Source organism: Accipiter gentilis, chromosome 22, assembly GCF_929443795.1.
Source record: "Accipiter gentilis chromosome 22, bAccGen1.1, whole genome shotgun sequence".
NCBI lineage: Eukaryota > Metazoa > Chordata > Aves > Accipitriformes > Accipitridae > Astur > Astur gentilis.
The window spans coordinates 17,801,918-17,816,825 of NC_064901.1; the positions used below are offsets into that span (position 1 = coordinate 17,801,918).

The 14,908-nt window shown below is 44.3% G+C and overlaps 1 protein-coding gene across 1 annotated transcript in view; it reads left to right on the plus strand.

The window, feature by feature from the left end:
* The window catches only part of PAPLN (papilin, proteoglycan like sulfated glycoprotein), a 71,888-nt gene that overhangs the window by 30,437 nt on the left and 26,543 nt on the right, over positions 1 to 14,908 (plus strand). Inside the window, exons 4-9 of the mRNA XM_049825363.1 lie at positions 10,506 to 10,621; positions 12,022 to 12,082; positions 12,369 to 12,471; positions 13,402 to 13,532; positions 13,873 to 13,996; positions 14,769 to 14,849. Coding sequence (XP_049681320.1) covers positions 10,506 to 10,621; positions 12,022 to 12,082; positions 12,369 to 12,471; positions 13,402 to 13,532; positions 13,873 to 13,996; positions 14,769 to 14,849 — 616 coding nt within the window. The remainder of the gene's footprint in view (positions 1 to 10,505; positions 10,622 to 12,021; positions 12,083 to 12,368; positions 12,472 to 13,401; positions 13,533 to 13,872; positions 13,997 to 14,768; positions 14,850 to 14,908) is intronic.

The window sequence follows — 14,908 nt, forward strand, 5'->3', positions numbered from 1 at the left end:
GCTCCTTTATTGTTTGCACTGTGGTAGTACTAGAAGCCACAGCTGGATGGTCAGGAGGAGTCGTGTTTAAGGGCTATACAAACAGAAAAGAAAGATGTCTCTCCATCCTAAATATGGATGCCTCTCCATCTTATACCCTAGCTGTCAATGCAGAACTGAGACAGAAGAGTCTAGTGCAATGTCAGGCCACCCTGTCATTGTTTTTAGGAAGGTTGTGAACAGTAGCAATAATGGAAAATGCCAGGTTTGTGTTTTCGTCATGATTCCTCCTGTGTTTTCAGAGAAGGATGAGGTGATGTAAAACTGCCTGAGCCCTCTCCATTAGTGCTACTGCTGATAGAACGGTGCTTCTGGTGCTTTACAGTAAATAAATTCTGAAGATTTTGCATGTGGCTAACTGTTCTATTACTGTTGCATGCATGTATTTGGCATGATTGTGTGTGTGTTGCATTTGCTTTGTGTTTGCTTTATGTTTAGTAAACATGACATTCATCAGATTTCTCTCTGCCTCAATTTCTTTCTACAAGTGTGATTTCATGTTGGCAAATTTCTGTATCTGGAACTCCTTCTTTCCAGATTAGAAATGTCTTATCTGCCCATACCATGAGATTATTTCAAGGAAAAGCTGCTCATCAAGAGAAGAGTTTTATTTAATCTTTTATGATCTGTAGGCATTAGTTGATAGTTAGATCATGTCCAATACTTATATTTGCTCCTAGATTGTACTGCATGTGTGCTTAAAGTGAAGGCTGGTATGAGGCTTGGCTGAAAATCATATTCAAATAAGTTTCATCTGGACAGTATTGCTTTCTATGGGTCTGCATTGCTAGGTTAAAATGCTGTTTTAAATTTATTCTAAAGAAATGAACATTGTTGTTGTTCAAACACTGTTAATCTATTGACTAAACTGCTAAACCCCTTAACCAGATCTGACTGAAAGGGCAGAAGGTGCTGAAGGACTTCAAAGTTAAGGTCATACAGAAACAGTGAAAATTATTGTGAGGAGGGAGAAAAAGGAGATTTTATTAATGTTCCTACTGAGGGAAAGGTAGAAAAAGTGCACAAGAATAATTGTACTGGGTAGGACCAGTTCATTTTGCCCTACATCCTATCTCCAGCTATGTCACAAACACATGTCTAGAAAAAGCTATAAAAAAATTAAGTACAATTTCCTCCAATATACTTCCAGTCTCCAGTCATTTGTAGTTTATGAACCCTTTGAGCTGGAGACCTCTCTGTTTCTCTTTCCTAAATTTGGTCTCCCTGAAGCCATGTAGACTTCTGGCATCACAGCATTTCTGTCATAACACCAAGATCCTGCTCTTGAGTGGTAAAGATCAGCTTATATGTAATAATTTTATTTTTTAGGATGGGATTTGTGTTTTTCCCTATGTTACTACATGTTTGCCAAGTTACCTACATGAAATCTTAACTGTCATTTTAGTGACAAGTCACTTATAGTATAGTGTCCTTCCATAGTTCTTTGCAGCCTGTGTCTGGTTCTCTATTGTCCTTTATTACCTTGAATTACCCTTGTCAGCTGCCTTCATTACTTCTGTGTTTTTTGGCGTAACTTATAGATGTGTTGAGCAGTTCAGTTTCCTTATGGAATTCTGCTACTAATGTTAGTTTTTGCAGTGGATGGAGATTTTACTCTTACCTTTGTTTTTGTCTTTGGGCCACCTGCTCATCATCCATGCAAGGACTTTCCTTCTGGCTGCTTAGCTTCCTTCAAAGCTTTAGGTGAAGGATTTTGTTGAAAGCTTTTTGGAAATCTGAGTGTATGTGACAGGTTACTCTTGTTGACATGTTTGTGGATCTCTCAAAGAACTGCAATAGTCTTAGAAGGATTTGTCTTTTTAAAAAACATAAAATCATAGAATAGTTTGAGTTGGAAGGGACCTTAAAGATCATCTAGTTCCAACCCCCCTGCCTTGGGCAGGGACACCTTTCACTGGACCAGGTTGCTCAAAGCCCCATCCAACCTGGCCTTGAACACTTCCAGGGAGGGGGCATCTGCAACCTCTCTGGGCAACCTGTTCCTGCCTCACCGCTCTCACAGTAAAGAATTTCGTCCTCATATCTAATCTAAATCTACCCTCTTTCAGTTTAAAGCCATTACCTCTTGTCCTATCACTACATGCCCTAGTAAAAAGTCCCTCTCCAGCTTTCTTGTAGGCCCCCTTTAGGTATTGAAAGGCTGCTATAAGGTCTCCCTGGAGCCTTCTCTTCTCCAGGCTGAACACCACCAAGTCTCTCAGCCTTTCTTCACAGGAGAGGTGCTCCAGCCCTCTGAACATCTTCATGGCTCTCCTCTGGACTTGCTCCAACAGGTCCATGTCCTTCTCATGTTGAGGGCCCACAGCTGAACACAATACTCCAGGTGGGGTCTCAGAGCGGAGTAGAGAGGCAGAATCACCTCCCTTGACCTGCTGGTCACGCTTCTTTCGATGCAGCCCAGGATACATTTGGCTTTCTGGACTGCAAATGCACATTGCCAGGTCAGGTTGAGCTTCTTGTCAGCCAACACCCCCAAGTCCTTCTTCTTAGGGCTGCTTTCAATCAACTCATCGCCCAGCCTGTATTTGTGCTTGGGATTGCCTCAACCTATGTGCAGGACCTTGCACTTGGCCTTGTTGAACTTCATGAGGTTTGCACAGGCCCACCTCTCAAGGTGCCTCTGGATGGCATCCCTTCCCTCCAGCTGGTTGACTACACTACACAGCTTGGTGTTGTCACCAAACTTGCTGAGGGTGCACTCAGTCCCACTGTCCATGTCGCCAACTTCCTTTTCATGTTTGAGTTTGTCCAGGAGCTCCTTGTTCATCCATGCAGGCCTCCTGTCATTTTTGCCAGACTTTCTCTTTGTTGGGATGCATCGCTCCTGAGCTTGGAGGAGGTGATCCTTGAATATTGACCAGCTTTCTTGGACCCCCTCTTCCCTCCAGGGCTTTATCCCATGGTACTTTACCAAGCAGATTCCTAAAGAGGCCCAAGTCTGCTCTCCTGGAGTCTGGGCTATGAGCTTGTTGTGTGCCCTCCTTGCTGCCCTATAGATCTTGAGCTCCAGCATTTCATGGTCACTGCAGCCAAGGCTGCCCTTGAGCTTCACATTCCCCACCAACCCCTCCTTGTTGGTGAGAACGAGGTCCGGCATAGCACCCCTTCCATTCTTCTGCGTGGTTGGCCCCCCTCCCTTCTGTGTGTGCCAGTGGAGGAGGTTTTGGCTGTTGGGCTGTGGGCCTGCTGCAGAGCGCGCTCGGAACCAGCCATCCAACTCCTCCTCAGTCTCCCTGATGCTATGCAGCCTCCTCACCGCCTCCTGCAGCTCCGCCGCCTGTGGCAGGAGGTCCTCCACCTGGGCACAGAGTTTGCCGGCAGCTCTGCTGCCTGTCCCTGCCCCAGGAGAAAGGTCCTGGCCCTTCCCGGCAGTCGGAGGTCTGCGCTGCAGCCTCTCCCTCCCGCAGCTCTGTCTGGGCAGAGGCATCGGCTACCGCTGGGGTAGGTGGTGCGGACCCCAGCCGGAGCTGCAGCCCTTGCTCTCGGGCGAGTGCCCGCCATTCTGCCTTGAGGGTCAGGCAGGATGAGTGCCCTTGGCCTGCGCAGATGGCTGCAGAATGGTGCCCAGTTGCTGAGTTATGAGGACTTCAAGGCTCTCCACTCGGCTGGTGGAATGTCCCTCCTATGACGAGGTGCCCCCTCTGCACTAACTGCCGCGCCAGGCCCTGTTTGCCCGCTCTGGTCCCAGCGCTTCTGTGGGCTGCACTTGGTGGGAGTGGGGGGCGGCCATCATTACTCCTGGCCCTGCCCGCGCCTCATCAGCCTCTCTCCCTCCAAAGACCTGCTGGCTCCTGGTGGGTCCCCACGCTCCCCTGGGGTTTTCCTGGCTTGGGAGACCCCCCTGTATGCCATGATCCCCCCCTCTGCTGCGGAACATGCCAGCCCCGGAGCTGATCCTTCAGTGAGTGACTTGTGGACTTTTTCCCAAATGCACTGTATGTATGCAGGTGCCTGCTAATTCTGTTCTTTGTTATCATATCTAGTAATTTATCAGTAGATGTCAGTTTTACATTATGTGGGTGTACAGTTCCTCGGGTTCCCCTGGGATCCTTTTGTAAACTGGTGTCCTCAGATTTTCCACTTTCCAATAATCAGATGCCAAAGGGGTTTTCTCTGAGAGGGTTGTCTGCTAGTATGTAACAGTTTATCCATTTCAACCTTGAGTTCCTGTAAGGCCCCTTGGATAAACAACTTCTGGTGACTTCATACTGTGTGTTTAGTCCACTTTTCTAAATAAGCTTGGGGGCATAAAGTTTTCTTACAATCCCCCTCTTTGTGGAGTTTTCTGAATGTCCCCAGTTCCTTCCACAAGGATTCCAAGAATTAATTTGACTTCTCTGCAATGGCCGTATCTTTTTAGACAGCTCTTTTTATACCCTAGTCCAGCTCTAGGCCACCCAGAGTTTCTGGAAGGCTTTCCATTTCTGAAAAGTAACTATTACCTGCTCTGCCTGCTAGCCAGCAAGCCAGCACAGTCCCTGGGAGCAGTAGGTGCCCGGTTCTGCGGTGGGTGAGGCATGCATCGCGTCCTGCCCAGCTGACAGGAGAGCTGGGGATGTGGAAGGAGCCAGGTGTATGGTGGGACAGCCCATAAAGAGGTAGAAGAGTGAGGGGTGTTGGGGAGGTGAACACAGGGAACATGGAAAAGTGTTGGGAACAATGAGGCAGCGGGTTAAATGATGTAGGGAGAACCTGAAATGTTTTGAGCAGATGAAGATGTAGGGGAACTGATGGATTTTAGTGGATTTGTTAGAGGGCATACGCTAACAAGCCACGGCTAGGGTGGTACAGGGGGATAAAAGGAGATATATACAGTGAGTGTCAACCACAAGCCATTAAAACTAATGAAGCCTTGGATTTTTTTCTCCTCTTGTGAAGCAGTTTGTCTTAATAAGATACTCTCCTGTACCATTTTGTATTTTGCTTCCTGCTGTCACCATCTTGTTCACTTTCATTCTTGTTTTTCTAGTTTTGCTCAAGTGCAATTCTTTGATTGCTTATTCATTATTCATAAAAATGGTACTTGGCATTCTTCACCTTCAAAGCTCTTCGCAAGCCTGCTGTGTCTGAGCCAAGATCAATGGCTGAGAAAGAATTATAAAAAACGCTTTGCTGATGTGGTTCTGATTAATTCACTTATTTTTTTGTTGCCTTTTTGGCTAATAGCATAGCCGGTCACAGATGGATTTATCTTGAAAATGCATCTATTGGAATAGTAGCATGTATCTACATTATAAACATGTGAGATACACTGTATGTTTTCAGCTCCGTTTCAATTAAGTGTGAGTGTTGAATGCCAGGTGTCTTGCAGGGCTTAGCTGTATAGAAACATTATGGGTGGTTGTCATTGTAGTCGTGGGTAGGTATTCTGGATATAGAAAGGAGAAGGAAATGGTTCACATCCTGAAAGCACATGGTCTAAGGATACACTCCATGTGGGTTGTTTTGTCAGGGCCCTGAGGGCACTACTAAGCTTTACTCTCCCTGACAGGGCTCCCCTGGGGCTGTCGGCTCCTGCCCCAGTGATGCTGCAGCAAGGCTCCGCACAGCCCTGCCCATCCCAGCCATGGGCCCTGACAAGCCAGGCCCACCTGCAGTCCCATGTCCCAGCCTGGCTTCAGCTGGAGATTCCCAGTTCCCAGGGCTGAGGCTGTGCCCTGGCTTGTGCTGCTCCCTGGCTTGCCTTGCCACCCTGGGAGAGCCCTCTGCTACTGGCCCCCAGCCCACAGGGAGCAGCCAGCCCTCAGGGCACCTTGATGTTTTTCTTTTTTTCTCCCCTTATTAACTTTTCTCGAAGCAATTTTTATTCAAACTTAGCAAAGCTGCATTTTTCACAGGAGGCTTCTTACTTGCCAAGACTTTGGCAATGAAACCATTATGGAATAAATGACTGTGGTGATAGCTTTTTGTAAAGTGTTTGGTTTTCACCCTTCTTTCATACATGTTTCATCAATTGGGCTACAGTTCAGGGGTGTGTCAAAACAAACTTTAACCTTATTTCAGAAACTATAAGCCCCAGAAAGTAGGTATTTATCAAATAAAAGGATGTAGTGTTATTTCAGAAACACTGAGAAAGGTTAAAGAGAGACAGTCTGATTTTGACTGTAGTTTTAAGACATGGAAACACTGCATAAAGTAACAGTAATACCACATTACTCATTTTATCATTGACAGGAACATCTGTTTTCAGTGGGTAACGATTGTACAGGGCCTTGTAGTCAACTTCCAATGTCAAGGATTTCCCACCGTGTTCTCAGTGTTGGCTTGGAGATTTGCATCAGATCTGAATGGACCTAGTAACTCTGTGATGCAGCTCAAGAAGTCACAGTAACAACTTTTCAGTGTCCAAAAAGGTGCTTCAGTTGCAGCTCAATGGACCAAAGCTATGTGACCTGTTGGGCTAAAAGCAAGCACTAGCCTTGTACAAAACCTCTCAAGCAATAGCATGGATATCAGTATATGTGCTTTGAGCAGTGACTGTTGGAGTTGTGTAATATGATGTTTTGTGGCTTCTTGTCAGTCTGAAAAGGCAGCATGAAGGATCACAGAATAGTTTGGGTTGACTATCTCTAGGCCCTCAAAAGTGCCCAAGGAGTGAGGGAGACACTAGGGGTAAGAACTTGGCTGGGATTTAGGTTGTTTGGACCTGTGACTGCAGACCTTCACTGCTCACTTTGGACTGTATAGTAAATTGATATTTGCTTTGATAGCTTGCTAGTGTTTGAGTTGCATTTGAGTTGCATCAAGGCACTAGGAAATTATTCTTGCTGAATCACTAGTCCATATTTGGTTATATGAACTTTGTGGATCACTGGATGCCTACAATGCATCCATCTGGGAAGCACAGTCTGCTTCCCATACGTAGTTTCCTATCCATCTCATCAGGCTGACTGAAAAGTCTTTCAAGGGCCTCTTTTAAAGTGTTCCTACATACCATTAACATCTTCTGTCTTTCTGAGTCGAGTCCCATTTATAACTCCTCTTCCAGTGCATGTTTCATATATAAAAATAAATATTATGTGGTATATATTATGCTATCTAGGACCCTTTTCCATAATTCTTTTGTCTCCGATGCATACTCTAATTGTCTTTAAAGATGAAGTCTGGAGCTCTAGTGACTTGGAGGCACAGTTTTTTTACTTGTTGGTTATATTGGATACAGTTGGCCTGATAACAGCAGATGCTGCAACTACATCAGCAATACATCTATCTAGGAACTGATGAAAGCAATGCAGTGTTCATAAAAATGGAATTACTGGCCTTCTAAACTCTCATACCACAACAGCCTGTTTCCCAATGAGCACTGAGAGCATGTGGTGCCAGGGTCACGTGCATCATCAATATCTCCAGAAGGTATGCATTTCTGTTGTCTTAACAGGTAATAAAACTAGATAGAGCAGTTGGGCATTAACTGACTGTCCTTTCTGGCATTTTTAGAAGTCAAGAAAGATGGTTGTATGCTTTCTCTTGCTTTTCCTGAAACATTAAAGTAGATGCTTAACGTATATAAAGGAACTGCATTCTTGTATGCATGTTAGGCTGAAGCGAGGAAGGAATGGAACCAAATGAATTGGTAACAGTGATGAAGTTTGTAGATTTTTAGTTCTGGGGTCCAGGAGGGACTGGGATTTAGTTGCCCTGGCTCACGACAGATAAAAACATTCCAGAGTCTGAAGAGAGCAGAAAGAGGCTTTTGGAACAGAAACTAGCTGACAGCATCTAAAAACATCTTGTTATCACATTATGTAATAATAGATTTCTTATTTATTATAAATATGCAGCTCTTTGTTTGCCTGTGTACACATACATGCAGTTACTGAAGTAATGAGGATTGCACACAGATTTCTGAATGTGGTACCTGGGCCCCTGTTAAAATGTTTCTCTAACACTATACAGGTTTGGGAGGATTCTTCTGGCTGATGCTCCCTTTGGGTTGTACATAAGTGGGGTGATACTGAGAAAATGATTGTTCCTGCACTCTGCAGATACATAAGCCTTACAACAAAGAGTCCCTGCAGATTTTACTCTCTATAGAAGGAATAAAGAAAGCTACTTCTGTAGGAAGGATATTGGAATATTTATCAGGTTGGGGGGTGGGTGTGTGTCAGGGAAAGGCTTTCTATCCTAATTGCCTTCCAGTAATCTGACTTTCAAATGCTCTTGCTTTGGATTTTTATCTATGTGTTTTCTTCTCCCTTATGCTGACTGAAAGGTCCCTTGTTTCCAGGGTGAGCTAATACTGCCCCGAAATCAGTCAATTGATATAGAGGAATAAGACTGTAGAGGAAACAAGAGTGGTAGCATGTTTCATTCTTTTGAGAGTAAGGAAGGAGGGATTACAGGGGGAGGAATTAGGTGTCTGCAAGAAAAACTTGGGAAAATAAGATGCCTTGCTGAAAGCTAATACTCTATTGATGGGATTACTCCCAGAAAGGCAAATGAGAATGCAGAAGACAAACACTGAGCTCACTATCTGGAATGGAAGAATGGGAGAAGGGTTTGGCAAGGGTCAGGGAGATGTTGACTTGGCAGAGAGAGAAGGTATGTAGAGGTGGCTGTAACATGGGTAGTGCCATTGAGTGAGCAGGGTGAAGGCAAACAGAGTTAGTCTGAATCAGAAAACTTGTCCTGAAGGATTTTGCTTGCAGAAAGAATTGCGCAAAACTTCTGTGAAGGAAATCAAATAGCACGGGCTAGGAAGAAAGTGTTTCACATTAGAGCAATGTAGGTAATAGGCAGGAAGAATTTGGGGAGACTCTGCAGCTAGATGGTTGCGGGTAATTTGGTAGTAAGTGCATAAATGTGATCGGCTAATATATCTGACTTGCTCTACCAGCAGCAGGGAGTTATTCTTTAAAAGAGGGTGAAAGAGAGAAACAAGACTAACTCAGGCACATATGATCAGGCAGGGAGTATGTATAAAAAATTACAAAAACTGTTTAAATGACAAGGGAGGATTAACCTATGTATCTTGCCTGAGTTGGATTCACTGGATAATTTATTAGGCTAGCTCCTATTTCTAGCAGAGACCTGGTTGCCTTATATAAAAGCAGTTAACTGAAGTGACAGTTATGCTCTTAAAGTGAGAAGCTTGTGCCTTCTCTGTAGGCCTTGGAAAGTGACCTGGGGTGGGTAGAAAGTGCTTGCTGAGTGGGGTTAATATCCCTGCTATGGTGAAATTCTCCATTTCTAGGATCTTCTTCCATGCCTTGCGATGGCACTTACTAGCTGGGTGATCATTAGGGAGTCACTTACAGGGGGATGCAGGAGGGACAACAGGAAGGAATGGAAACAGACCAGAAGCAGGGAAACGTAGAAGATGGGAACGTGGGGTCCTGTGTTCAAGTCAAGGGGGCCTGTGTGAAACTAGAGGATGACTTGGGATCCAGACCCAGGGGTTATATGGATTTGGTGTGTGGGAGGGAATTAGACTACATCTCAATAATTTTTTACCTTTTGTTTCTCTGCCTGCCCACTCTTTACTACCCCAAATGGTATGCATTCCTCTCTCTGTTGTATAACATATAGGTAAACTGCCCTATAGGTGCAGCTACACAGCAAACTGTTCTTACAGTATCACCTCCCATGTAATGTTGCATTTACTTTCTTTTCCCAAGTGGAATTAATCCTGTGGCATCTTGCAATTATTCTTTTTTCTCAGGATATTGCTATTCTTCCTGCTAAACCCCCATGTCCTGCTGTATGTGGATCCCATCAGCTGCAGTAGGCCCTTTTTCCCTGAAAATGTGCTATTTCATGTGCTTCTAAGGCAATCTATTTTGGTTGGTTCCATTGCACTTGTAACTTCTGGTCTATATTATCACGCTTATTTCTCTTCATGTCCCTATCCACTCAGACTTTCTAAACACAAAATTAATTAAGGCTGTAGCTAATGACAGCCCAGACCTTGACCTCATCATTGGACACAGTTGGGTAGGGGGGGAAAAAGGTCCATGTATGGAATTTTGTTGCAGGAAAAAGTGTGTTCTGGGGGTTTCCTTACTGCATCCTTTATTTCTCTTAAGTATCTGGCTTGGAGCCTAGGATCTGGGATTAAGTGGCTCTGCTGATCTGGTGTGGAATGACTGTGCTCATAGTCCCTCAAGTGATGATTTGCCTTTGCTGCCTTGCTGAAAGGAAGATGTTACCCTCTTTCAGATGGTTATTCAAAAGTCTATGAGAGTCTATGAATAGACAAATAGTAACAGTTTAAGGGAGACTATAAAGCTGGATGTGCTATATGGCTTCAGGAAGCTAATGCTCCTAGATATTGGAGGCTTCATGTTTCTGATGTATTATTCTCTGCCACTTTTCGTACTAGGAATACAGCCCAGCAAGACAGTCTCTTTTGCAAGAGAACACATAGGAGCTCTGCTTCGTTGTTGTTTTTTTTCCCTATGCTGCCATGTCTGTTTGATATGTCTGTGGGTTTTTTTTCTTTACAGGCCCGCCGGATGAAACGGCAGATTGATGTCTGGGGCAGCTGGGGTGAATGGGGCAAGTGCAGTCGGAGCTGTGGCGGTGGAGTCAGCTTTCGGCAACGGCGCTGCTATTCCCAAAGGTGAGGGCCAACCTCCTTTTTCTTTCTTTAAATGTGTTTTTTCTGTTACTGAGCTCCTGCACTTATGTTCCAAAATACATCCAGAACAAAAATACCTAGTGTTTGATTCCAGGGTAATAAGTCACCTGAGTCCACTTTGAGATGATCCTTAGCTTCAGTCTCGGCACTGCTGTTTTGAACAGTGCTCTCTTCAACACATCCTTGCTTAGGCTCCTTCACTAGAGCACAGTGGTTTCTCTGCAAGATCTGAGGCTGTGCAATCAGGTGATTGGTATGGCAGCAGCTGTTCAATCAGGTCTAGCATGGCAAGCCTCAGGGAGAGAGAGAACAGTCCAGTGCAGTAGGTTTCTCTCCCAAGAGCCGGTGACTATGCCAGGGTTTTCTCAAGCTTACAATTCCCAGGAAGGTAAACTTCCCCAGAAGAAATGGAAGAGTGGAGTTGGCTTAAGCCCCAGAAGAAATGGAAGAGTGGAGTTGGCTTAAGCCCCAGAAGAAATGGAAGAGTGGAGCTGGCTCAAGCAGCGTTAATGCTGTGCCATCTCATTTGCAGCTGGGTTAGATGCAGTGAGGACGACGACTGGGACTGCATCTCTTGGGAATGATAGACCTTAGAGATCCTGTTGTGTGCATAAAAGCAAAGAAAAGGGGGAAAAAAGCCAGACTCTCAATAATATCCTGGAAAAAACCCAGCCTCTTTATGTTTAGAGAAATAAGAGCGGGTTTTTAATAGAAGGATCCAGAGTTATGGAGCACTGCTTCTTCCCACCCAGAATAAAGAAAGGTCTCTTTTGAAGGCTGCCTGTTATGGTATACACCTGCCAGAGTCCCTCCATTTTAGGAATGCTGAGATATTAGATTTTGGTTGGCTTTTCAGATCAATTTCTATCATAACTGTTACTCTCAATAATTCTCAGCTGGAGTCACTTGACAGGAATGAGGGTGTTGCACACTTTCCATAGGCATGTTTGGCTCTTCCTACTAATGGGCCTAGTGTGCACGTAAACAGCATGAAAGATGATGTGTGTGCCTATTCTGAATTGGCCACTATCCTCCTGCTGCTGATAACATGTTCTGGATCTGGTATAGACACCTCAACTGTTTGCTGGTGGACAAAGGACTAAAAGCTCTGCTTCTATTTAGCTGAAACATGACCCTGAAGAGCTATAATGCAATCATTCACAGTGTGTGTCTTATACCAAAATGCAAACCACAGCAGAAAATGGCACTAGAAGATGCCAGCTTGCTTTAGTGGAAAAGTGCATTTTAGTTATTTTGCTGTTTCAGGAAACTCTGTGAGGGTGATATGCTTGATGTGAAGATGATTTGTAATGTCTGCCATGAGATGATTTTTTTGCGTGTGTATTCTTCAGAGATCTTCATGTTGTTTTTCTCCCTTTCAGAACAGAAGGTGCTTCCAGTTGTGTTGGACCAACACGAAGCTATCAGTCATGTAACATTCAGGTACAGTGCTCGGTTTGTGCTCTGTTTTTTGGTTTTGCTTGCCTGTTGCTCCTTTTCCCCAGAAAAACATCATTCTTGTTCAGAAGGAATATGTCATTATTAGTTTCTCTTTCTCTGGCATCACTGGTGATTGTGGTTTATCAAGAGCACTGCTTCAAAAGCATATTGAATTTATGTCCCTGATTTTATATGGGAGCAATAACAAATAAAAAACAATTTTTTGTTGTACGCTTAGTTTTCCTCCCTTTTATAATGGACCAATACAAACATTTTCTCCTCCAAACAGAGCTGCCCGGAAGGTTCCCGGGATTTCCGGGCAGAGCAATGTGCAGAGTTTGATGGGACAGAATTCCAAGGAAAGAAATACAAGTGGCTTCCGTATTATGGAGGTAATGATAAACATGTAGGATTACACTTCATCCCTAACTATCAACAGTATGTTTTGAAATGACTGTAATGTTCTTGACTGTAGTATCCTTGTAGGGTACTTCCTCAGTTGGAGGGTGTGGGCAGGGGATGGCATGGAAAAAATCTTTTTGCCAGTAGCAAAGCATTGCTTTCATGAAGACACTGGACATATGGGCCAAGAGACAGCTCCCATTGCAGCACTACATAGTTGTCTCTTGTAACAGCCATTCCTTCAGAAACATTGCTCAAGAAAGCTGGAACTGGTTGCAGCTAGGTCCTAAAGTATTGGAGAAGAAGCAGCTCTGCTGTACTTTTCAATATTGGCGAAAGAACATTAGCAGGACACAGGACAAAAAAATGCATAGAATTAAGAGTGTTTCAGAAAATATGACATCTCTTTCAATTGGCCCATGCTTTCTTGAGGAACGAGATCAGAAGGCAGGTGTAGGAACCAGAGATCCTTGCTCTGAGCTTTGGTATGTTATCATTCACAGTTGTTTAACAAATTACGAGGGATTTCAAGATAGATTTAAAGTTTTGTTTGTTGGCTGTTGAGATAACAGCTCCCTTGTGTTCTATACCAGCACTTGTTCTCATTCTAGAAAGCCTTGTAATCCAAGGGAACCTAAAAACAGTCCTAGTAAGGAATAACCAAATATCCAGCTGGCACAACATTCCCCACTCCACCACTGGCTAGCCAAGGTGCCCGAGGAAACAGCTGCATACAGTGAGGCCTTACCAGGGTATTTTTCCAGCCTCCAGCCATTTGTGACCCAGAAATTTGTTTGATATCTACCACTTGATATCAATCCACCCCTCTGTTTCTACTCCTGCGATCTAAAACCAGGCTCCTGATGCATTATCAAGTGATTAGCCATACTATATAATGTTTGTTTTTTCTCTCCTACCAGCACCTAATAAGTGTGAGTTAAACTGTATTCCCAAGGGAGAAAACTTCTACTACAGGCATAAGGAAGCTGTGGTAGATGGGACTACCTGTGAACCTGGCAAGCGGGACATCTGTGTAGAGGGGGTTTGTCAGGTTAGTCATCTTGTTGCTTCCTTCATATACCATTGGGTCTGTCAGTCTTTCTGTTGCTTCCCTTTGTTCTACTAGGCCTTTCACAGTAGCATCAGAAAAGGAGAATCATCCAGTTTCCAAGGCGCTGAGGAGCATGTGAACAGCATTTATCTGTCTCTGAATGTGAAATAGAAGATGCCAACTCTGTCCTTTCTCTGACAACAACTTCCCTGCCCTATCCTGACTTCCCAGCTCCCTAGATTCAGGCTTTCTCTTTAGATCAGTCCAGTATTTAGCCATTTTTAATTTCTTTCCTCTGTCATTACCGTTTATTCATATCAATGCTCCTGTGCTCTGCCAGGCTGTTGGCTGTGATAACATGCTGGAATCTGCCAAGAAGGAGGACAAGTGCCTGCAGTGTGGAGGAGATGGCAGCAGCTGCTATGGTGTGAAGGGCACTTTTGATGTGCCCAGTCTCCCCAAAGGTACAGATGATCTAGTTAGTTTAGGCAGGTGAGAAGGAGAGAGTTAAACCTAAAGTCAAGCCGATACAAGGGCTGGTGGGGACACCTGCTCAAGTGATCACTGTATGCAGGCTTGGATGTTCACTTGAAATGTCTGTATGGCATATGGCTTTTTAGCTGCTTAGCATCAGAAAATGTATTGATGGCCTTATCCTGGGAATCACTTCCTTAGTCTCTATACAGACTAAAGTATTTGCCATGCTGCTGCTGTCTTTCCTTGCTTAGTCTGCAGTAGGTTCTGGAGGTGTACCGTACAAACATAGCTATATACCTCCTTGATAAGACTGTCCCCCTGTACAGTGTCTTGATAGCTCCACCAGGATTATTGCAAGGCTAGAAACGGGTCTGCATCTTCTGCGTTTGGCCAATTTTTGAAAAATTTCAAGATAACAACTACACTTATGGTCAAATCTCACTGTGTTGAGCTCCAATATGATGCCTGCTGAAATTCCAAAGATTTTAAAATCTAAAAGATAGACTTTGCACTGACCCCTGTGCTTACTTTTCTGAGGTGTAATTGGAACTGTTTACACATGGACTGACCTGTGACTAGTGTAGGGTGAAGCTATACAGAACGCAGATAAAGTGACAGCTGAAATGCTTCAAGCCACCATCATAAAGCTCATCCAGTAGTTCAGGCACCAATGAAACCATGAGCATCTTTGGCACAGAAGAGTGACTGTGTGGCTTCCACAGACAGATATTGAATAATCCCCTTCTTTTTTTTTTTCAGGTTACAATCAAATCTTCATCATCCCTGTGGGAGCCACAAGCATCCAAATTAAGGAGGTTATGCCTAGCAGGAACTTCCTGGGTAAGACTGATGTCAGAACCTGTGTTTCAGCCCATTTGAATTCCAGCCATTGCATTAAA